Genomic DNA, 25493 nt, shown 5'->3' on the forward strand with positions numbered 1-25493 from the left:
TTCTCCTACACATAACGTCTACTAACTCTACCAACTTACCAGTTAAAGACCCTATGTTCCAAGTGACTAACCTAATTTTATGGTCTTGGACTAACTTCTTTACCCCCACCTATCCAACAAAGTGAGGGAACCCTTGCCTATTTGACACCACACCCTGGCGCCGGTGTGACGCGTCGCTTTTGGGCGATAACCTAGCAACCCTTGCCCATTTATCACTGCCTCCGGGCCTATAGAGTACAACGCGTCGCTCAGTAGGGAACGCCCCAACGAAATTTTCATATTGGTTTATATTCATAGGGAATAACTATGTTTTTATGCTGGCTGTCACGGGCCTACCGCAACCCTCCTCCTTTATCCGGGCTTGGGACCGGCAGTGTATAACTAAACAGTTATACACAGGCGGAGTTTAAATTAATATTGTGATATTATTTTTATCAAATTAATATTGTGATTTTTTTGAAATTAGTATCAGCTTCTGAAATATTGTGACAAAATTGTGATATTTTTTTCAACATGCACTGATATTTGTTACACGGTGACTACAGCTACTGCATCCTTTGTACTCCGAATTTTGAGAAAATGTCATACTCTGCACGTAACACACTGTTGGATGCGTTATGCTACTATTCCAGTTTGTACAGTAGTTGATTCCATCGAACCACAGCTGTAATTTGTCATGATAGTCAATTTGTTGTTGAAACAGACTTTGAATCCTCTACCATAAGCAACATATTCTGCAAAAAATTTCACCAATAAATCTGTGAATGAAAATAAACACAATGTGTAGTGGTAACCTTTTGTTATGTGTTGCTAATGATAAGGTTCTCAAACTGAAGTGGCCAGTCCACAAATATCTTTTGCATCTTAAATATCCAGCATCTCTTCATTTTATAATTTCTTCTTTTTAATGTAGACAATCTCAAAGTAATTATCTACCAATCTTTTCCCCAATTAGGTTCTTTTCACATGCATCTTTTCAAGGACTAATTTTATATTTGCCAATCATGATCAGGTCGGCTGACTGCGAAGAGCGATGTTTACAGTTTCGGAGTTGTGCTTTTGGAACTTTTATCTGGACGCCGTGCTGTTGACAAAACAAAAATTGGTATAGAGCAGAATTTAGTTGATTGGGCAAAGCCTTACTTGGGTGATAAACGCAAGGTATATCGCATAGTGGATACCAAATTGGAGGGTCAATATCATCAGAAAGGGGCACAGGCAGCAGCTGCTCTTGCCCTACAGTGTATCCACAGAGAGGCAAAGATGAGGCCTCAGATGACTGATGTTTTAGCTACCCTAGAACAGCTGCAGACATCCAAAGATTTAGCAAAACTTGCAAATGCAGAGAACCATGTTCACTATAGTTCTAATCATAAATCACCAGCACAACGTCATCACGCTCATCGGGGTTCAAGACCAGGTGGATCCCCATTACCATCCCCGTTGCTATCAAATCAACATTCACCACGTGTTCATTGATTGAGAAACGGTCCTGGTTCGGAATTCTGTGTATATTTATTGGATATGTGATATATTTCACTTGCCTGTTGTAAAAGTTATATGATTGTCTTTACTCGCCTGTAACAGCAATGAGTGCATTTTTTTTTACATGTTTAGATGAAACGCTTGATTCTGTTCCAAGAATGCTTCCAACATGATTGTATCAATATTGTAAGAACATTCATTTTTGTAAAATTTTGCTCAATTCTTGTACTAGCTCATTCTGATTGCCAGTTTGTTGAGGTTTAATGCTATATTGTGGCAAGAGATAGTCAGCACTTTAAGTGTTTGATCGTGTAAAATGGGCCCATATCAAGCTGGCAAACCATCTCCACCTGAAAAGACCGTTGCAGTGGTTATTGAACTGAGAAAATACTGAACAATTGGGATAAAGTAGTTAGATAGATTGTGGTATTATTACTTCTGTTCTCGGAGTCTGCTCATGTCCTTGCAAGGCCAATGTTTTGTGCAGTGCCTGTTAGACCAGAGTTTCATCATGTTTTAGGGTGTTTTTGCACCTTTTCATTCAGTGGGAGAGCAAAGAACAGATCATACGGGCGGGCGTCCAATTCTACAGAAAGTGTTTCCAAGGGGAAACATTAACAAAACACAATCTCTTGATCAGGGTATGCTGCTTTTACTGAGGTAGACATACCTCTGTTTGCTCACAATTAAAAGTTGTATAAAGCCATGCAACACGAATAACTGTGGAATACTTTCATAAAGAACTTCCTAATCATAAAGGGAAAACAAATTTAAGAAACGTGATGTGGTATTTGGATTAACCAAGTTATCAAGATAACATTGTGCTCCACAGTCGAATATCTCAACTTATCCCATTTATCTGGATGAGTTGGTGCATCCAAACAAGAAATGGAAATGAAAAATGACCATACTCTCCGACATTTTTTATGTGTTTCCCCAAATGCCTCACAAATTTTGAAATCCGCTCGATGATCAATTTTGCAGGTTCCCAACTTTTTTAGGACCTTGTTACCATTAGATTTTTTTTTTTCGTTCGCTAACCATTTTCCCTTTAGAAACCTAACCCTTTTTTCTATACCCTTGCAGTGTAACACCCCAGAAATTCGAATGAGATAAAAGCTTTGGAGTATTACAGTGCTATCATATTCTTTTCAAATACACTTCAAATTTAAAATTTGTTATTCACACATAACTAAATGTCCATTACAACTTTGAATTAAATAATGACAGAGTCCTTTCAAATTAAATAAATATCAGTCTTTGAGCACTTGTGAATGCTCGCAATCTAAATCACAATCCAAAAATGGGAAAGGTTTGACTCAGTCTCCATTACAACCTCTCGTCATCGCATGATCGTCTATTCGCTACCTGAAAATATTAAATAATAATAATAGGGTTAGACAATTAAGTGCTCATTAAGGCAGAGCTATTCAATACACATAAATTAAAACACGCATGCAAAAAATTAATCTGATACTAACACATCCAAATAATAATTAATCACACTAAGAATACATACATGCAATGCTTTACAGGATTTTCAAGCATTCATTTACATAACTCTTTCAATCAAAAGCAAACACTTAACCATAAGCATTAAAATATGCATGAGCAGTTAAGAATGCATGCACTTGTTATTGTGAAATTCGAACTGTATGCATGAGTAACTTTAACATCTTTAATTAGGTTTTCTTTTTAGATGATGTATGCCATGCCTAGCTAAATGCACATTCACTTTATGTTTCTGTTCTTATCCCTATGGGTATAAACACATGCAGTAAACTAGATCAAGACCATGACATAAGGAGCATTTTCAAACAATTGTGGCTTTAGCCTGGCCGAACACCATTCACTAGTGCGGGTTGAGGGACGATTAGAGCTAAATAAGCTCCCAACACTACCATCATAATGCATCAGACTTTACTTGTGAGATTATGTCCTCTACGCTGCAGTCTAATGTGGAGGGTTCCCCTATCTTCGTGACTAGAGAGGAGCAACCTTTCATGCTCAAATACGATATCCACGAAGCCAGATAATACCACTTATCCTCTCCTTGTAAGCATCAGTGTTTAGTGTTACATGCTTAACTCTTTTAATTTATTGATTCCATGTAACACTCAATTGAATCATATTTACATAATTCGACCCCTTCAGGACTCATGGATGCACATGCTTCAAATGCGAGACAATACTTACGCGTTAATGTATTTTTAACTTTACATTCATTTATGAACATGCAACAATCATACAAAATTAAGCATCCACATTTATTTATAATACATGTTCATTTTACACACTTCAAAAGTAAATGACGATAAAGCCAATTCGTGCATAACCATTTCATTCAACTGTGCATAATCTTCTCATTCAATTTGTGCCCCATGTTGAGCACTCAAACCCTGCATAACAATTATTTTAACAATAGATATGAAAAATGATATGATTTGCAAAAACATACTCGAAAGTCATAGAAATATAGCACGTGTTTGCTAACCGGGGCTTTAGTCAGTTTAAATCCCATCAGACCTCAATTCTGACTAACTGTTATATCTGTTACAGAAAAGTGCATATTCGTCGTATAGAGCTAAAATTTTGATACTTGTAAAAAAATTTGTCAGCTTTCCGATGCCACAAACTGTTCATAATAATTTCTCCGTATGAGGGAGATATGACCAGTTTAGTGTACACATATACTTTTCTGTTTCGACTATCACAGTTCAGTGCTCCATCTGAGAACAAAGCTCAAAATTTCATTGACTGTGTGAAATTTTGTTAGCTTTCCAATGTAATAAATTGTTCATAAAAAAACCTCCAAACAAGGAAGATACGAACGATTTATCGGTCGAGTGTTAGGCTAGAAATACGTAATAGTGGGTAATATGCATTTAGGTGAGCATAAATAGGTCACTCGAATTCATATTTTTGTTTTTTACATCAAACCATCAAATAAACTCTCAGAAATATCAATATATGATTTTTACATAATTCATCATAAACAAATCTCATTTTCGCAGTCGTTAGGCTGCAAAATTGATTAGTGTTCTCGAACACTATTTCCTCATAAATAATTTTGGTATTTTTGCAATTTCAAGCATTGAGATACATATTTTTTCATAACAAAATAACACAATCATAACTAATAGTATACCACATGCATAAGAACATTGGATCACGAATTTCTAACTAAGATTTTTGCAAGAAAACAATAAAATTTACCCTACTTTAATCCGAATACGGTTTTTGTTTATAAAAACTTCTAATACATGACATACATAAATTTATTTATTTTTGTTTCAAGTAAATCGTTCTCTCTAGGGATTGAACGGATTTTTCCCTAGGAAGATCAGATTAAACCCCTCTTCATTAATCCAAATCCGAATTGACGAAGGCTATTCTTTTTAAACAACTTAATATTTCGAATTCGGGCTAATCGGTTAAGCCCGATTTGGCCGTATTTGAACCCAATAGTTATTTTGCATATATATATATATTTATAGGGTTCAACTTATAGTTTACATCACACGTATAGGCATGTATAGACTCCTGATCTGTCGTGTATGCATGCATATTATTACTAAAAACAAATTTTGATTCGGTTCCCAGAAAACCCGATTTTTAACAAAAATGATTTTTAGAGGGGTTTTCTTTCAAAAACCCTCTTTATTTTAATTTTGAAAAATCCAACACTGAACCCTTGCATGGGAGGTTCAGTACACAGTTTATTTTATTAGAAATCAAAATAAACTCGTGCCTACGAGTTCTAATTTATGTGTAGAAAATAGAACCCCCTACCTTTTTGTAAAAACTCTCCTCTTAACCAAAAAATGAACTCTCCCCAAGCGAACTGGCCGTCCATTTTGTGTAGTGGCTGCGTCTAGATGCTCATCTCGCTTCACCAACATACGTAGGTTCACCTCTCGGTTACACAAGAGAGAAACCACAAAGAAGATAGAAGAAAAAAAAGAAAGAGAAAGAAGAAGAGAGTAGAGAGAGAACAAAGAGCTAAAAATTTCAAAAGGGCCAAATAAGGGGAGTGTGAACCCCACCCTTTTAATAAACTATGGGGTTTAGGTCAAGGGGCTGGGCTAATCTCAACCCTTGATCTAATCTCCACCCCTTTCATTTTCTCTATTTTTTTTCTTTTTTCTTTTATTTTTTTTCTATATGGCAGACATAGGTAAACATTATTTCATGTAATATGTATAATGTATATAGTGTATATAGTGTAATGTGGCCTCACATGGGCTAGTTGACACCCCTAAAAGGGTTTTAAATTTTTCTTATTGTATGTGGTCAAGTTTGCTTTCTATATATATATATATATATATATATATATATATATATATATATATATACACACACACAACAACAACAACTACGCCTTCATCCCAAAACAATTGGGGTCGGCGATATGAACCAAAAAAGAAAACCATTCTGGGTCTTCCGCATGAATACTTCTTCTCCAATCATTTTTATCCAATGCCATGTCCTCGGTGAGGTCCAAAGCATTCATATCATTTCCTATCATCTCCATCCAAGTCTTCCTAGGCCTACCCCAACCTCTTTTAACTAATATATTTTCCCATTTCTCCATCCTTCTAACTGGAGCATCATTAGGCCTTCGCCGAATATGTCCAAACCACCATAAACGATTCTCTCTCATCTTATTTTCAATGGATGCAACACCTATCTTCTTACGTATCTCCTTGTTTCAAATCTTATCTTTTATTGTATTTTCACATATCCATCTAAGCATACGCATCTCAGCTACACTCATTTTTTGAATATGATGTATCTTGGCAGCCCAACCTTCTGTACCATTAAGTAAAGCAGGCCTAATTGTCGTCTTATAAAACTTTCCCTTCAATCGCAATGACATTCTACGATCGCACAACACTCCAGTTGCACTTTTTCATTTCATCCACCCAACCTTTATCCTATGATTTACATCTCTATCAATTTCTCCATACTTTTGAATGATAGATCCCAAATATTTGAAACAGTCATCCACCAATATTTCTTGCTCACCAAGCTTCACTACACTCCCATCACTACTTCGTTGCTTACTAAACCAATATTCCATATATTCCGTCTTACTCTTAATCAACTTAAAACCTCTTGCTTCCAATGCCTGTCTCCATAATTCTAACTTAGCATTAACCCCAGCTCTAGACTCATCAATGAAAACAATATCATCAACAAACAACATACACCACGACACATTTTCTTGAATTGATCTCGTAAGCTCATCCATCACTATAGCAAATAGATAAGGGCTTAAAGCAGATCCTTGATGTAACCCAACCGTTATAGGAAAATTGGTTGTCACCCCTCCACAAGTGCAGACATTGGTTACTACTCCTTCGTACATATCTTTAATTATACTAATGTACTTGAGAGAAACACCTTTCTTCATCATTGTCCACCACAGAATGTCCCTAGGTATTCTATCGTATGCCTTCTCCAAATCAATAAAAATCATATGCAAATCTTTGTTCCTCTCTCTATATCTCTCAATAAGTTATCTAAGAAGATGTATAGCTTCTATAGTTGATCTTCCAAGCATAAAACCAAATTGATTCTCCGATATCATGACAACCTTCCTCAACCTATACTCAATCACCCTCTCCTAAAGTTTCATACTATGACTCATGAGTTTTATACCACGATAGTTTGTGCAATCTTATATATCACTCTTATTCTTATATAGAGACCCCAAGTACTCTTCATTCACTCATTAGGCATCTTATTTGTCAGCCAAATCTTGTTAAAAAGATTTGTCAACCATTCTAAACCTTTCTCACCCAAGCATTTTCAAGCCTCGATAGGTATACCATATGGGCCAACTGCCCTTCTTGATTTCATTTTCTTCAAAGCCTCTGCAATTTCTTTCTTTTGAATCTTGCGCATGAAGTCATGATTCATCTCATGAAAAAGAATGAAGAAGTCTCCAAGATCTTGAGCATGACTATCATTAAATAGATTGTCAAAATAAATTTTTCATCTCTCCTTAATCTCCTCATCTATGACTAAAACCCTTTGCGTTTCATCTTTGTTACATCTAACCATACCCAGATCCCTCGATTTCCTATCTCTCATCTTTGCAAGCCTATAAATATCCTTTTCGCCCTCTTTGGTATCTAACTTGTCATAAACCTTTTTATATACCTTATCCCTCGCGTTTCAAACTACTTTTTTAGCTTTCTTCTTTGTTATCATATACTTCTCCAAACTCTCATTATCACGACTCTTAGATTTCTATAACACTCTCTTTTAAACTTAATAGCTAATCTGACATCCTCGTTCCACCATGATGTATCCTTACCTAGCGGTGCACTGCCTTTAGACTCACCCAATACCTTCTTAGCCACTTTTCTCATGCCACCCGTTATCTTATTCCACATTGATTCTGAATCATCCTCGAGACACCAATAAGCTTCCTTAACTACCTGCTCTACAAACATTTCTTGTTTAGCTCCTTTCAATGTCCACCACTTAATTCTAGGATCTATCCTATGTCTATCCCTTTTGCGGCATCGTCTAATTCTAAGATCTAAAATTAGGACTATATGTTGTGTAGCTACACTTTCTCCCAGTATAACCTTACAATCGATGCAACAACCCCTATCTCTCTTTCTAAGTAAGAAAAATCTATCTGCCTCGTATTAACTCCACTTTTAAATGTTACTAGGTGAGACTCTCTCTTCCTAAACCAATTGTTTGTTAAGATCATATCATAGGACAAACCAAAATCTAAAATCCTTTCTCCACTTTTGTTTCTTTCTCCTATACCATAGCCTCCATGAATACTCTCAAATCCATCCCTACTAATGACTACATATCCATTAAGGTCACCGCCGATGAAAAGCTTTTCTCCATAAGATATCCCTTGTACTACTCCATTTAAATCTTCTCAAAATTGATGCTTAATGGAATCATCTAAACCTACTTGAGGTGCATAAACACTAATAATATTAATAATATTTGTACCTAATACTAATTTAATAAGTAAAATCCTATCACCCTTCCTACGGACCTCAACTACATTATCTATAAACTCACGACTCATAACAATCCCTACTCCATTCCTATTCTTATTTATTCCTGTATACCAAATCTTATATCCCCAAAGTTCTATCACTTTTTCTTTCTCACCTACCCATTTGGTCTCTTGTAGATATAAAATATTCATCTTTCTCCTACACATAACATCTACTAACTCTACCAACTTACCAGTTAAAGACCCTATGTTCCAAGTGGCTAACCTAATTTTAAGATCTTGAACTATCTTCTTTACCCCCACCCGTCTAACAAAGTGAGGGAACCCTTGCCTATTTGACTGACACTACACCCGGGCGCCGGTGTGACGCGTCGCTTCTGGGCGACGACCTAGCAACCCATGCCCATTTATCACTACCTCCGGGCCTATAGAGTACAATGCATCGCTTAGTAGGGAACGTCCCAACGAAATTCTCATATTGGTTCATATTCATAGGGTGTTACTAAGTTTTTATGCTGGCTGTCACTGGCCTACCACAACCCTCCTCCTTTATCCAGGCTTGGGACCGACGATGTATATATATATATGGCTTTTTCTCTATTTTGTTTCTTCTTTTCTTCTTATTACTCAACCTTAACCCCATTTTAGAAAGATCTAGGATGGGAAGTTCCCCCTCTTTGAGAGGCTTCCCTTATGTTTTTAGTAAGTTTTGACTTTAGTTTTTAAAATTGTTTTTTGGTAACTTTTAAAAAAATTTCAATTTGAAGCTTTAACTTAGTTTTTTTTTCTTAAGTCAACAAGGAGGTGCTACATAGGATGGGACGGCCCACCTATGGACCTCTACCATTTAATTCAATTTATTTAAATTAAATTTTCTATTTTATTTTAATTATTTTTCTAATTAACTTTATTTATTATTTTAAATTTTAATTCTTTCAAAACAATAATTTAAGTTTAAATGAAATGACCCTAAATACAAGCCAAATTATTTTCAAATGCATATGAAATCCTTTTAAATCACATTTTGTCTAGCTTATTTAATTTTTTTTCTAAGAATACTATTTTCTCATAAATATATTTCAAAAATGATTTCCACTAGGGTCGACAGGACCTATTGTCATTTTGAATATATTCTATTTTTTTCTAAGTCCCATTCTAAGACATAATCTACATATATTATATAACACATTTTATTATTCTCAAATCATCACATATAGAGATATTCACAAAAATTTATGAAAATTTCTTGAAAAATCATGGGTATTACATGCAGTGATTTTCATGAAAGTTTTTTCGCTTCATTCTGACGCTCATTGACTTTTTCAGTTAGTTTTTTCTATCCATTTCAGCGATTACCATTTTTAAACTTTTTTTTTGTAGATATGAGCATTTAATTGCCCTGTACTAATTTTGTTTGATTGTTGTTGTGGATATATTATGCATGTTTTCTTGTGGATGTTTTATTTATGGGTGTCAGTCTATACTAATTTAGTTAGTTTTTTCTATCCATTTCAGCGATTACCATTTTCAAACTTTTTTTTTGTAGATATGAGCATTTAATTGCCCTGTACTAATTTTGTTTGGTTGTTGTTGTGGATATATTATGTATGTTTTCTTGTGGATGTTTTATTTATGGGTGCCAGTCTGGAGGTTGTTGTGGATGTTTTATTTATGGGTACCAGTCTGAGAGTTGATCTTTTCAAATCTTGGTCATTCCGCCTTCGGTAGATGTGGTTGGGGTTGACAGTGCACAAGCATTGAATAAGGGTTACAGAGGTTATTGTAGGTTGTTAGTTTTTTTAGTGGTTGTTATTTACTGAATAATACATTGTGTGGTCAGTGTAGACAATTATGATAGCTTCTAAAAGGGTAGGTGTATAATACCGTAGCACTGATCAACCTATTTAGAGATTTATATTGGTTTCTAAAAACAATAGCTATAAGAAATTTGTAGCATTGATGTCTCATAAAATCAAATATGTGAAAGAGTTAATGATCTTTTGATATAAGTGTTCTTTAAAATTAGATGACCAACATATATGGATACATGTCTTAGACGATGATGATAGTGATGTTTACTTAGTTGTCAATGTTATATAGTGGTGATGTTTACTTAGTTGCTAGTAAAGCTATAGGTGCCAGAAAAGGTAATAGATAAGCCATTGTTTGTGAAGTTAAATAATATATCAAAAGAACTTCTAATTGAGAAAGCTTCATCCTCAAGGCCATGAGTGACTAGTTGCCTCTTATCGTGACCTTGTTTAAGTTGTTGTTCTTCCACAGAATAGCCCATCTCACCACAAAAGAGAAAATCAACAGGTTCCCAAGGGCACATTTGACCCGAGTGGGCTTAATGGCATTGACGACATTCTATCCTGTTACCAGGTCGTCTTAAGTTGGTATTTTCATGAGCCAACCCATCCACTCTATGATTCATGTTCTGGACAATCGATTGAAGTTGTTCAATTGTTCTAGTCAAGACATTTATTGTCTCGACAATCTCATTATATGACATCTAATCCAAAAGAGATTTTCTTAATCAAGATAGATACAAAAATGTGAAGCAAAAATACTCACAATGCGATGCAGATGTTGGATGATCAAGAACCACTGTATTCTCTGTCGCTCTGATACTAAAGCTGTAACGCCCCAAAATCATGAACTTGTAAAATTTTAGAAAATTTTTGAAACTTTATAATCAATCTTTTTTCAGAGTTAAAGATGATAGTTCAACAGAAAACAATATTTGAAATGAATAAGTCAACGAACCTTGGGCAAATTACAGAATCGCATGATGAATTGTACTATCTCATAAATTTTCCTGATATTTTCTAAGTTCAAAAATATAATTTTAAGTAAATAATTATATTTAATATATCAAAAAATAAAAAAAAATTAAATATGGGTTAACATCAATATGGGTCTGGACATGGTCTAGGGCCCATTGAAGAAATTCATATATAAAATGTAATACTTGTGAATTTTATTTATTTTAATTTTTAAATTCGAGCAAAATTCAAGTTAAATTTAGGTTAAATTCATGTGAAACTTAAGAGTTAAATGGAGCTAGGACTCTAGTTAGATCTATTATGAAACGTAGATCTCGTAGGAGATCTGATTTGGTGATTTTAGAAGTTTTAAGTTATCTTTGTTTTAAAAAGTTATGAATGAATTATGGGTCTGGGTTGGACCCATGATCCAAATCTATATTCATTTGAATTTCAGCCCATTCATGGGCACTAATCAATATGGATCTTGGATCAGGTCCATATCCATATTGACGTCAACTTATATATAGGTCGGTCGACTCTGATCCAATTAAAAAAAACCTAAAATAGAGGCTGGTCTAATTTAAAACATGTATTTTATGAACAAACCCATATCCAAAATCACCAAATCAGTTCTCCTACGAGATTTATGTTGTATAACGGATTTAATTAGGGTCCTAGCTCCATTTAATTCTTGATTTTTGCCTTAATTTAAGTCAAATTTTGCTCAAATTTAAAAGTTAAAATGAATAAAATTCGCAGGTATTACATTTCATATTTTTGCAACTACCAACACGAAACTCTGAACTAAATTCGCACTCTAATCGCCTATATATATGTAAATTCGCATGCTAAAATAGAATTTCACATCGCTATAAGTCGACAACATGCGAAAGTCCATGAATTTCACAAACTTTTTATGAATTCCACATCAAAAGGTAGACTTTTGCAACCATTAATGCAAAACTATTGACAAAATTCACAATGGATTTTCTCAAGCAATGTCGCAATACTCATACTATTTGTGTGAAATTCATGTTTTCTGTAAAAATATCATGCAAATTTCATTTTTAGTGAGATTTAGCAAGGCGGAAAAGCGTTGCGATGTAATACGCAAAAATCGGAAGACATTCACAAGTGTTAAGGGTAAAAAAATCCTAAAAAATTTAAAAACCTGCAAAATTGAACATCAAATGGATTTCAAAATTTGTGGGGCATTTGAAAAAACATATCAAATTTGTCATACAGTACCATCATTTTTCAAAATGAAAAATGACAATGACATTTCAATTGCATGCAGAAACAGTCATGAAGAAAGACGTATACTTGGAAATGATCTGAGCTGTCCCAAAGAATCAAGTACGTATACTTGGAAATGATCTGAGCTGTCCCAAAGAATAAAGTCTCCTGATGAGTTTTGTAACATACATTTTCTTGATTCTTCAAGCGTGAATGGCGTCAGTATTTTTTATGGAGGTTGAGGCATGTTACTTGGGCATCATTGGAAACACACACCAAAAACATCAACTCCACCACTTGCAGTGTCTTGGGAATCATGGTGTCCGTTTTCCAATAACAAGATTGTTGCAAAGTGACTTAAATGAGTCATGCGCCTGATGGTTCACCCAAGTACCTCCCACGAGTCATAGCCAATTGGATCTAGATATGGGCCTGAAATTGAACCCACAAGAAGGCCTACCAGATTTTTCCACTGTGCCTTTCAGAAGACCACAAACAATAGGTCAAGAGAAGCCATCCACCAATGTAAGCTAGTGTCCACACTTCAACTGCATTAGAGTTTATTTTTCGGGCATTCTTTGCTCAACATTCGGAAAAACATTTTAAGAAATTCCAAATAATAACAAACGCATTAGTGCGAGAATATATGTCACACAACAAGCCATAGTACTTTACAACCACAAAGAGAAAGATACACGCATAAAGATATACACGTATTACAATTCCAGTTTGAAAAACAAACGGCACATCTGTCTATAAGAACACGCAAACATCAAACACTTTTCAGTACAATTTTATACAAGCTGCAAAATTCCACCATATGACAGATATCCATACCAAGTCGCCGATCCCCTGTTATTGTCCGTATCTTCTTCTCGGAAATACCGATTAATAAGTAAATTGGCACACTGGGGGGGACTATATTGTAGTATATACCAGTAGATAGCTGGACGGGAAAAATAAGGGTCTGTGTCTGAAAAAGTACCCAACCAACCCAAGGATATAGCCGGTGACAGTAAGCAACAACATTCTGAGGAAAAGGAATCGGCAGATTTAGGGAGCACATAGAAATGCCTAAAATGAGCACCAGAGTGGTGGGTTTGGCCTTCTGGACGGTAGGAAATAGGAAGGGGTCAGAAGTTGTGGAGAAGTGCCCTTCGGCATAGAGGGGTAGACCTCTCGGAGGATTGTGGTGGCATTGGGGCTTTGGGTGCTGGGGATGGAGATGCCACCCCAAGCGTTCTCAGTAGGAATCGCCTTTCCTGGACAAATAACAACCAAAACATATTACTTTTTTGAGAGAGAAAGTAGGTGTGTGTGTGTGCATACAGGTATAGGGCATACAGTAACAGGGTAAGATCCAATCTAGAATAAAAGCACGAATACTGAAACCGATGCTTCGGACAGCATATAGAAGCTACCAGGCCCATACAAGGGTAAGATGGACCTCCCCTGTAACCGAAAGCTGACTCTTAGGACCTAAACGAGCGTATCAAATCTTCTAGCTGAGGGGTTTGAAGGTTGTTCTCATTGCTGAACCATCTAACAAACAGAATATCTTATAATTCCACCCGATTCATTTCATATATTTATGGTCATGTCATCAGGTATCATACTATATGGTAGCTAGTCGGAAATCACAGGTGTGATCTGCGTTTGCTCAATCTTCCCCATGTTCAACATAATTCATTTAGTAGGAAACATGCTTTGGATCAACTTCTTTTGAGAAAACCACTGATAGTTTTGGCCTTGTGGGCTGTTGATCATTGAAGCACTTGCAAAAACCTGTTTGTAGATCAAAATCGCGTGGACCAAAGCATGCTTTTATCAAACAAACCACTCAGATCATATCTGTAGAGCTTGACTCAAGGAAGATTTGAAACACAGTTAGAAATGTGCAATCTGCCAGATAGTAAGTGTACTAATGACGAGCAATAACTTGTGTGTGTGTGTGTGTGAAAGAGAGAGAGAGAGAGAGATCTGGGACAACTGAATTGGTTCAGCAAAGTTCTAACTGCTGGTTCAACATATTTTTCAACAATAATAGAAAAACTGTGCTACTACCCTGGAAATTATAGGTTATCATTTCCTTTGTTTTTGTTTTGTTAAAAGACAGAGAACATTCAAATGAATTTTCTACTCCAGTTCAAAAAATTATTGCCTGTGTGTGTGTAGGTGTGTATGCATGTTTCTTACACTGGCTGAAAACTCAGGGGTTGGAATTCCATCAGCATATGATCGCAAGAATGGGATGTTTTGAAGAGGGGAGCAAAACTCAGTATTAGAAGATCTGGAGATATCAGCAGCCTCTCCTTTAAATTTTGCACTAGATGACACGCAAGACGCTGCATCAAGGACAAGATTATTATCCATCAGTAGTTAGAAGGTATCAATAGGTAAGATATCTGAAGTTCTAGCTTGAGAGATTCATCCATCACAGATAGAATGAACCCATTAGATATAAACCAGACTTTAGCCATAGAAAAAAATGATGGAAAAAGTTCATGTGAAGTTATTCGGGAATCAACAATTTATTTTAGTATTTTTACACTGATTAGTAGTGTTCAGAACTGAAAAAAATAAGCATGATTGGAGAATGGCTCATTGATAAAGAATGAACAGATATTTATGAGGTATGTACAACATTAGCAATACCTGAATATCAAAGAGATGGCTACATAGCAAAGGAAAAAACTAAAATTTCAGCTTATGCATGAAAGCACGATAACGGTTAATAGATTTTCCTTATTTACTTTGTCATTATCTCCGATTTATGCTGCAATAGGAGAAAAAAAGAACACATAAAAGAAAAGGAAGCAACAAATGAAGCTTCTACGTAAAAACATCCACATAAATTAGTAAACCTCTTGAAATCCAACTACTTTACTTTCTCAAAAGAATTGATAATAACAGCTTGCAGAATATCTGTTAAAAGATAATAGGAGATTAATATTTTTTGTTTATTAATAAGATAAGACATTAATTAAAAAAAAGGAAATGGATAGGAGGCAACAGGACATCATCCTGAAACGAACAAAATAACAGTGACAACAAGCACACGTACAAGGGGTCTGGAGTTGTTTGTGAGGGTTCAGGGTATTTGTTACGGCCACTTGGTGAAAAATGTTTAAAATGACATTATCTGCAATGAAATTATTTGAGAAACTTCCTAAATTTTTTTCATTTTCCCAGTTGTTTTAGCGAATTCATGAACAAATAAAAACATTTTAAAATTTCAAATATAAAAAGCAACTAAAATTCTAAAATATAAGAAACTTGAAAAAAAAACTTGAGATATTTCCAATAAAAATGTATATATATGAATAAATCATGATATTTTGAAAAACATCATTTTATTGGTGTTTATCACATTTATCAAATTTTAATCTTTTATGATATTTTAGAACATGTTGCAACATTTGAAACTATGGGTGTTGACTGTTGACTTACAAATAAAGAATTTAGCCATGAATTATAATGAAAGAGGACGTAACAGTTGTAACTTCAGTAATGTAGTATGCTAGACACAAATGCACTAGATCAAAGTAAAAAAAAAACAATAGAGCTTGTTTAAACTTTAAACCAGAATATACCATGTTTGCAATTATTCTGTTAATTTGCATCACTACAATGTTGAATAACTCATAGTACACAGTCAAAACAAAAGAAAATGCTAAAGAACCAACTTTGGCATGTGGACTACCTTCAATCTCAATTGCCCCCGTGAAGCACCCATTTTCATCACAGCTGTCATGACTATCTTGTTGATGGTTCAAACTTGACTGGGAAACCTTTTTTAAGGAACAAGCCTGATACTGCTCTGGTTCTTCGATTGCAGGATGAGATTGTGATCCAGTGCTGCACTCAGAACTGCCTTGAGATTCTGTGTGAAATTCATATTTCCTAATGAATAAATGAACAAAATGTCAGGCCTGAAGGCTTATTTCTACAACAGATAATTTTATTTATTTATTTATTCCAGTAGCAGATAATCACTAAGCACCTCCATGATAACTGATTATCTGTATCATCACTGTCTGCTTCCAGTTGCAAGTTACCATTCTTTAGATCTTCTACTAACTCTTTGAAATCCTCGAAGAGAAAATCCATATCATCAAACTTGCAATAGGGCTTCCCATTTTCTTTACTTTGATGCAAAAACTCTTGTAGTTCCTGTATGCATATTTTTTATGAGAATATGTCTCTATGACAGAAAACGTAACTTCATACATGTGTAAAAGAAAAAAATTGAAATTTTCTTTTGAATATTATTTTCTTCTTAGGTGCTGACATATGCTTACTTTAGTTGCACATAAGTTTCACCTCACCTTCCATGCATCTTCAAGGCTTTTCTCTGAGCACTCGGTATTGACTTTTAGTGCAAGTGAGCTTAACAGTTCTGCTTGTTGCATCAAAGCAGTGATCTTTGGGTCATCCTTCCTAAGAAATGATCCTCGGGCCTTAGTGGAAGTTGTAACTATCCAAAATAACAGAATAGTGAGACTACAGGCCAGTATTTTGTTAATATTCAGCAGCAAAGACAAATAACTCAACACTGCCATTTGCATGAGAAAAAATGTGAGTCAGGTAACCAGTACGCAGTTGCACTTCCATGTCTTTGATATTCAAGGTTGGAAACTTGCCCAGGTTGTTGAGGTCCAGGGTAACAAGAGGAAGCCTTAAGTTCTGATTTTCAGATCCAAAATTTCCCTTTGATCTTTCTTTTGTTACACCATTTGCAAGATACTGAGCAGACATCTCTCCCATGGTCCTGTTGTACATGACTAATTAGTCCTGGTCCCCTGGAGTAACTTCAAACTGATTTCTTTATTTTCTTTCAATTTTCAGTATTTTGAAACTGACTGTACCTGATTTCCTCAAGTGGCAATGTTGTGTGAAATTCATATAGAGTACCATGTCGGTTTGGAAGCATAAAAGCATTGTGGTTTGAATTGGTGACAGTGCTGTTGTTCTCCTTCATCAAAGCCTCATATTTAGCTCGTTTTTTGCAGAGTGTCGTGAAACGATTCTTTACAGCATTGTCTGTTCTGTATCAACACAACAACAAAAACTTCATGGCATTATCAGCATGAAGCAGCATGAATTTGGTGGGAATAGATTGTCTAAAACAGCTCCAAGATGCAACATATCATGGATGACCAGTGCTACAAATAGTGGATTACCTGCCTGAAACCACCTTTGCTATCTCTGTCCATCTGTTCCCATATATTTTCTGTGCCTGCAATTATTGAAATTTCACAATCATGATAAGTACTTTCTTGCTCCCAGGAAAAATAGCAAGCCCAAACATTTGCTCTGGACTAACTGGAAAATGTGTCTAGGGAAATGCCAAATCTAAGTTTTCTTTTAAGATTGTTATCAGAAAATGGCTAGTTCAAGTCAAATAGGGTCAAAAGTGGGCAACGAGCAAAGCAAAGTGAGAGAGTTTGTGATTCCCTAGAAGACTAATTATTGTTGAGTGGCGAATAAAGGATAAGGTTTATGCATTTTTGTAACTGCAGCTCTATAAATGGAATCTACAAATTGCTTTCAACAGTGTTATTAAAGAAGACAACAGCGGTGATTAAAAGTTCAACAGAAACCTAAAGTGTCTGAAATTATTCTTATGATAACAAAAGACCAAGGAAAAAAAGAGAGTATCTATGGGTGTTTCTCCCGTCCATACTTGTTCCCACATGGTTTGATTTCTAAACCTTCAAACTGAGGTATGAAATTCTTATGGAAGGACTTGACTGTGGAACAGAAAGAGTTGTAAAGTCTTAATGAAAGATCTTGAACTCAAATGTCATGCTTGCCAGCGAATAATTGTAAGGCCAACAATGTACAAGTTAACTGTCTCTGCCTCTGATAGAAAAGCCCCAAGCAATTTCAGAAATGCCAGCACTAAACGACCTACAAAATTTGAACAGGCAACTACCTCACACAAGAGCATGTCTTCCTCTTCAGACCATCCTCCCTTCTTACAATCTGAATACAAATATGCATACCACCTGCAATCACAGGCATATAATAAAAAAGAGGCCAAGAAGAAGAGATGATGATGCCATTTGTCCAAGTAATTACCTTCTTCTACATTGTCTGCTTGTTTTATTCTTGAAGTTTGAAGCAATGTCCTTCCAGCTGCACACACAAAACGGTCCCTTTGTGAATTCATCTGACTATTGTTTATGGAATTACAAAGAAACTCTAAAAGTTGGACAACATAATCAACCTTTCCATGCCACGAATTCTGATCTGTTCTCGCAGAATATCATCTTCCTGCAAATGAATTTGCCTTCTTATTTGAACTTAAAAAAGATGAAGATATATAAAAATGAAAAGAAATAAATTATCAAACATACACCTCGGTAGATAATCTATATACAGTATGCATTGAGAAAACAGATCCAATGATCAAGCTTAGTGTACCTCTGGAGTCCATGTAACGATGTGTCTGTTTTTGTGCATGGTTCTAATTTTATAAGCATCATAGGAACTCATCACCTGCACTAGTCTTCTCTCCTCGCCAAAGTTTTGGATTCCTTCATTAGCCCCATCCAGGCTGTTAACAACATAGTTTTTCTAACATTACTGATACTCTATCACTGTATTCCAAAACTTCTTACATGCTACCATAAGCTCGGATTATTTACGTGTGCTTAGAAAAGCTTGTTTCAGAAACAGAGAACAAAGTAATCCCAAACTCTGAAAACACAAAAGAAACCCACTAGGACTCCAGGTATTCGATGTGGATCATCATTACACACTGCATAGAGCAGTCTGCATACCAGCAAAACCCTCAAGTACCCCAACGTGTTCAACTAGTTACAAGAGAACAATGAATCTGATCCAGATTCCTCTATTCAGCTAAAATCAGAAAGAGTGCATATCTGAGCATCGAATCTTGTGCGGCGTAGCTCATATCAGAGAAAATATTTCAACATCCTATGCCTGAGTATAGCTCCGCAGTAACTGTATATCTCAGAAAACTGCAGATCCAAGAAATGCAATGGAAAAAAAAATGGAAAGCTATCTTGATCTCAATATTTTAAGTCAATTTCCACTCTCCAACTTAAATTCTTTCAGAAAAAGAGAAAAAAGAAAACCAGCAAACTGAAATCTGGCTAAGGTCTTCAAATTCTTTTGGAAAAGAGGAAAAATACAATCAGAATATAATCCCTACAGATTTTCATCATATTAAAAAGAAAACTGAATTCAGTGTCAATACCTGGGATATTCTTCGGATTCTATAAAAAAAAAGGGAACTGCACCATGCAATCTACCTACGATTCCCTTCTTCCTCTTCTTTCCTTTTGCTGCTGCTGCTGCTGCTCTCTCTCTCTCTCTCTCTCTCTCTCTCTCTCTCTCTCTTCTGAATCTGCCAAGAAATGTGTATGAACCCAGATGCTCTTCTGTTTTAAGATCCACCCAGTTCGCGACCAAAACGACGCCGATTGGTGCTAAATTCATAAAAAAACGTAGAATCCTTCGCTACATGACACGTTTTTCTCCAAATTATACTTCAGACAACACTAAACCATCGCAGAGATGAGCTAAACTCCACAGAAAAGCGGCATGTGAACCCGATACACTAAATTCTCTAAATTCTGCATTCTAGCCACTAATCTGAGCTAACTAGGTCCTTTTCAGAAGGAAAGACGAGGTTTTCCCTAATTGTAGGCCTATAAACTCGTAGATCCGAGCTAAATCCACAGAAATAATGCGAAGGAAACGGCATCAGGCGCCTTTCTTCGAATTCTCACCGCTAGGCATTGTAGATCCCGGTCAGATCCAAAGAAACACGGCCGGACGAGCGCCGCCTCCGGCGTCTAAACGACGTATCCTCAGAGAAAATCCGTCAGTGAAGAGGAAGGAAGATGCAGAAATTTCGAAGTTTCGAGGGAGAATTCCGTACCTCGTTATCCTGCTCTTCTTGTTTTGATTGTAACGAGCGGAGAACAAGTGGCATCTGAAGAGTCAGAATGCGGCCGATCTGAGTGAGAGAGCGCGGGCGTTTTTGGAGTTCAAAAGGACCGAGGAATCCAAGAGCAATAAATTAATGTTCACGGTGCGGAGAGCGTAAAATTCGGTACTTCGCTGCTTCTTCACCCTCCTTGCATGGGTTACTTTACTGTCACTCAGTGAGTAATTCCTCTCTCTCTCTCTCTCTCTCTCTATATATATATATATATATATATATATATATATATATATATATTTATTATTTAATTCGAAAAAAGTTGATAGAACGTTTCTTGTGACCGACTCTCTCTCTCGTATGGTCTCGACTTTGAAATTGGTTTGGTCATTTATAGGGCCATCAATCAGAAATATGACGACCCCCCTCTAAAGATTGGAAATATGCGCTCCCCCCTCTCGACTTCAGATATTTGCATTTTGCCTATTTTTTTTCAAATATAGTTTTAAGGATCACCAAGAAAACGGGTTGTACATAGATTGGGTCAGTCTTAATCCGACACCCCATTCGACATATGAAGAGTGAGTTTAGTTTTGGATATGGATCCAACCCTGACCCTAAGGGTGAATTTCAATATTTGGTTGTAATCTAAGTCAATGTGGTACTGGATTAGTTGAAAAATGATGAAACCTATTGGTTTGCATGTAGAAAAGGTAAGTTGGGTAAGGTAAATCCTAATTTTGAACCAACTTGTGTACGAGTGCCAGTAAAAATCCACTTTTACTGGCGCTAAAATAGTGCTAGTAAAAAGATCTTTCTTTTGTGCAAAATGATGCTGAGCGTTATCATCCATCACGTTGTGCGATGGATGCTCAGCATGAGTGACCTTCTTTTGAGCACCTAACAAGTGAGCAGCTACCAATTTTTGTATATATATATATATATATATATATATATATATATATATATATATATATCAACTAAAATATGCATTCCTACAAATTATGTTTGTCGGTAAGAACCGATCTTCGTATTGGACCACTCTTGTGTTTCCCCTCTTCTCTTCTCTTCTCTCTCATAGGAGGACCACCAACCGTGGAGGCGGGAGGCAACTGAGGCGGTGACCGAAGGCAGGTCGGAGGCAAGGGAGAGGAGGTTGGGGGCAGAGGGAAGGCGGTGGAGGTCGGGTTGTTGGAGAAGACAGAAGGCGACAAAGGTCAAAGGTGAGGACAAAAGGCAGAGGATGTGGCAGAGGCGAGGATGAAAGGCAGGTCGAAAGCGAGAGGATGAAAGGCAGGTCGAAAGCGAGAGGCAGAGGGAGAGGAGATTGGGGTAGAGGGAAGGGAGGGAAAGGAGGTAGGAAAAGGGTGGTGGGAGGAAAAGGGAAAAAGAAGGGAAGGAAAAACACAAGAGCCATCCTATCTGGAGATCAAATGACTCCTATTGGTTTATACCAGCATACATAGTTTGTTGATATACATATTCTAGTTTTCATATATATATATATATATAGAAAAAGTGGTAGTTGCGCAACTACCAAGAGACTCATATTTGTGGTCCATCACGGCCTTGATGGACAACCAATGCCAAAAAGTTAAAAAAATGTTAAAACATGCTTTAGTGATAGGTTTTTGACTACTGCTAAAGGTCTCATTTTCCACTGAGACCTTCAGCCAAAAACCTTTGACTGCCGCTAAGGCCTAAAAACAACAAAAAAATGTTTTTTAGTATTTTTCCCATTTTTTTGCTAGCCATCCATCAAGGCCACGATGGATGGCTAGTATGAGTCAACTAATAGTTGCACACCTAAGGGTGGTGCAGCTACCACTCACTCTCTCTATATATATAGAGAGAGAAAGAGAGTAATGGGTGGGTGCTTAATGATACGTGGTTAATGAGTTTTTTAGATTTTTTTTTTATTTTATTTTTAAATTCTGATCTATGTACTTTATTTTATAGGGATCAACTCTTGAAGTGTTCAATTCTGGCACATAGATGGGTTTTTATAAGGTTAAAAATTGAACGGTTCAAAATCTTTATGAATTTTTGAGGCAACAAATATAATTTTTTTCATCAAAAACACGTGATCTAGGTGTGGATTCCATGCCCAACACATTTATGGTGTCAAAATTGCAAGAAAAACCCATTAAGCATGTATCATTAAGCATCTACCCATCTCTCTCTCTCACACACTATATATATATATATATATATATATATATATATATATATATATATATAACCCCTCTGGGGTTGAATAAGTTGGACCCTCGATGAGCATTTGATTTATGCAAAAATTATGTGAAAATACACAAAAACAATATTTAGTGGTGGTTGTGATCAACAGTTGTAGACATCCAAAATTTTCATAAATTCTTAAAATGACAAACCTGTGGAATATGGGAAAAGAATCCCACCAAAAAGGAACCAAAAGCCCCATTTCATATGGGATGACAAACACAGTTTGTAGTTTCACACCAAATGACAAACCCAGTCTGTGGTACCACACCGAACGAAAAACCCAATCAATGGTCCCACACTGGATGACGAACCCACTCTGTGGTCTCGACTGGGATGGCAAATCAGCTTTGTTGTTTGGTCCCATTTGCAACTTAGATAGACCTCTCAGAAGAAGTGTATCCCAGTTGGACTTAACTTTCTATTGTGCATTTTGTGTGGGACTCTTCTGGATGAGTCCTATCCCCATTAAAGATAAGGCTAGATCCATTTGAGTTGAATTAAAATCTAGAAAATTATGAATCCATATTCCATGTAGAATTCCTATAAATAAAGGCTCACCCTTATAGTCTGAGATCATATGAAAATCATACACCTCAGTGTTGGCCTTAGAGAGAAGCCTACCTAAGCTTTGCCTATACTCTCACTCTTTCTTATCCCGAGTCTTAAACTGTCATCCCAACGTCAAGTTGTTGCCGAAGCTACTATAAGAACCATCGAACCTACACGGATGTGTTGCCAAACTGAGGAGCCTAAAAGAACTAAACAGACTCCTAAGTACTAAAAAGGTTCTTTCATATATGTTATGATTTTCTTTTGCATATATGAATCTATTGCAGTGAGCATCGAACCATGGAGATCAAGAAACTTGCCCCAGCTTTACCTTTTTCTTGGAAAAAGGATGGTTAGGGCTTAAAACGAGCATCCCACATCTTCCAAAGGTTTTTATTTTTGGGATCAGACGATAGACCAACTCTATCATCTGGTCCCTGTCATCAGTAATAGGGTCTGCTGTCTAGAACCTCCTCTCTCAACAGACTGTCAGTCTGCTCTGCCACCCAATCTATCGGATGACATACCACTATCATCCAGTCCATACCACATCATTAGAATAAGACAAGAAGATCAAGTCCCTAGAAGATATGGTCTGAAACCTCAATGCCAGAATGAAGTACATAGATTTGGATCAGAATGAGTATTCTTTAGAGGATTTCTTGCCCAAGGGGTAGGGATGACAGTGGACTGAGATAGGTGCAGGGGATAAGGTCTCTACCCCCGCCCCATCTCAAAATTTTGCCCTCTATCCCCGTGGCAGGGAGAACTTTGGACCTTGTCTCCATAGGGATGACATAGGATAATTACTTAGTGTAATTACCAATGGGTTTTGTCATGAAATGCTTGAAAAAGGCATACTAAATTAAGAGTTTACAAAAAACAAATATCTTTGTGGTAGATTTGAAAGTTGAGCAATAAAATTTGTTTTTTAAGAGGAATAAGAAGAAAATATGAAGGAGAGGAAGGAGAGAAAAGATAAAGGGTTTAGGGTTCAAAATATATAAATATTTCATAATATATAAGAGTATATTAATAATTTCATTAATAGGGAACAGGGACGAGGTAGGACTGTGTGGGGGCAAGAGTAAGTCTATCCCCGCACGAGTTTTGATTTTCACCTTCATCTCTTGTCCACTCCCCCTTTTATGTCCTCCATCCTCAATCCAACCGGGTTGGGTTCGAACAAATCCTTGTTTTTCCCCAGGTCTACTATCATCCCTACTGAGGGGTGTGATAAAGGGCACCCGAACACACTATTCATGGGGAGCATAGCCATAGTAGGTTGATCAACTATTTTCTTAGAAGTCTGGAGGAAGAAGCATTGGAATGGTTCGCCACCTGAACCTTCAGTAGGTTAGATAGTTTAAACAAGTTATAAACTTCTTAATGGACCGTTTCGGTGTCAATTTTAAAGCTCTCTCAACCATAAGCCAGTTGTATGATATAAAGCAAAAGAGAGATAAGACTACTTATGAATTCATAAACATATGGTGGTCCATGGCCAATCGAATAAATGAGCAGATCTTAGACTCTCATGCCCTGATGATAGTCATAGGCAACTTTTCCCAACCTCCAAGAAGCCTAATCAATATGTCTAAGGTTAAAATATATGCTGAACTCATAAAAAAATATACGACCATTAAGGTAGGCATCAAAAGAGGTGTATATGATGGGTTCTTGAAGAATAATAGGGACAACAACATAAACATGAGTTCAGACCCGTCTAAGAGCCTGGTCAACATTATGAGAACCTCAAGGTAGAACTCTCAAAAGAACGACAATCAAGGCCAAAAGGCAAGTAACCAGAAGGCCACTCCAAAGAAGCCGAATAAGAACAAATATAGGGGCAATCCCAAGTATAACAAAGACTAAGCATTCACCAAGTTTAGACAACCTCAGTCATAGGTCTTGGATCTATTGTTAAGGAATGAGCTGGTCAAGTAGCTTGAGGTGTCAGATCCCTACAGATAAAGGAAAATGATTTGTTCAAATATTGCAGATACCATAGGCTTGTAGGTCACGACACGAAAGAATGCTTTATTCTTCGATATATTATCTAGGACAACATAGACAATCCAGATTTTGAGCAATTTTCATAATGGGTTTTGGCTAAAACTTTGTTAAAAGCATTTTTAGACCTCTTTCTTATGAATTTAAATCCTAAAAATAAGATTTTTTATTAGTATTAATAAAAAAACCAATTTTAGGTTTTGTTTTAAAAAAAAAGTCAAAGGGATGCCCTTCAATTTCACACAATTTTGAATGATTTAAAATGGAAAAAGGCCCCCAC

At 36.3% G+C, this 25493-nt stretch overlaps 2 protein-coding genes across 5 annotated transcripts in view; one reads left to right on the top strand and one right to left on the bottom strand.

Annotated features, from left to right (window-relative positions):
• The window catches only part of LOC149847014 (putative serine/threonine-protein kinase PBL3), a 55897-nt gene extending 54183 nt beyond the window's left edge, over positions 1 to 1714 (top strand). The window contains exon 6 of the mRNA XM_089996751.1: positions 1013 to 1714. Coding sequence (XP_089852877.1) covers positions 1013 to 1479 — 467 coding nt within the window. The 3' untranslated portion in view covers positions 1480 to 1714. The remainder of the gene's footprint in view (positions 1 to 1012) is intronic.
• A 1035-nt stretch (positions 1715 to 2749) lies between these two features.
• LOC149847015 (transcription factor MYB124-like) lies at positions 2750 to 20582 on the bottom strand. 4 transcript variants are annotated; one of them, XR_016430331.1, is made up of 14 exons: positions 19721 to 20582; positions 18922 to 19054; positions 18725 to 18771; positions 18577 to 18633; positions 18431 to 18503; positions 17676 to 17731; positions 17361 to 17540; positions 17091 to 17263; positions 16821 to 16969; positions 16496 to 16665; positions 16196 to 16395; positions 14689 to 14837; positions 13330 to 13754; positions 2750 to 2853 (listed from the first exon to the last, which is right to left on the bottom strand). XR_016430331.1 is itself a non-coding variant. In XM_089996749.1 (14 exons), exons 2-14 carry the CDS (start codon positions 19960 to 19962, stop codon positions 13626 to 13628), a joined length of 1758 nt encoding a protein of 585 aa, XP_089852875.1. In that variant the 5' UTR covers positions 19963 to 20321; positions 20408 to 20582; the 3' UTR covers positions 13128 to 13625. The 4 variants fall into 4 exon arrangements, 3 of the variants coding, with proteins under 3 accessions (XP_089852875.1, XP_089852876.1, XP_089852873.1); XM_089996749.1 differs by lacking the exon at positions 2750 to 2853 and having other exon boundaries at positions 13128 to 13754; positions 19721 to 20321; positions 20408 to 20582; XM_089996750.1 differs by lacking the exon at positions 2750 to 2853 and having other exon boundaries at positions 13128 to 13754; positions 18922 to 19034.
• Positions 20583 to 25493: the final 4911 nt, after the last annotated feature.

Source organism: Nuphar pumila, chromosome 2 (genome assembly GCF_984573655.1).
Source record: "Nuphar pumila chromosome 2, dmNupPumi1.hap1.1, whole genome shotgun sequence".
Lineage (NCBI taxonomy): Eukaryota > Viridiplantae > Streptophyta > Magnoliopsida > Nymphaeales > Nymphaeaceae > Nuphar > Nuphar pumila.

Coding starts and splice junctions, on each gene's coding strand:
- LOC149847015 (XM_089996749.1), bottom strand. CDS start 19,962: ATGAATTTAGCACCAATCGGCGTCGTTTTGGTCGCGAACTGGGTGGAT. Junction 18,772..18,921: donor TCGTTACATGGACTCCAGAG/GTACACTAAGCT, acceptor ATTCATTTGCAG/GAAGATGATATTCTGCGAGA. Junction 16,396..16,495: donor GATAATCAGTTATCATGGAG/GTGCTTAGTGAT, acceptor TTTATTCATTAG/GAAATATGAATTTCACACAG.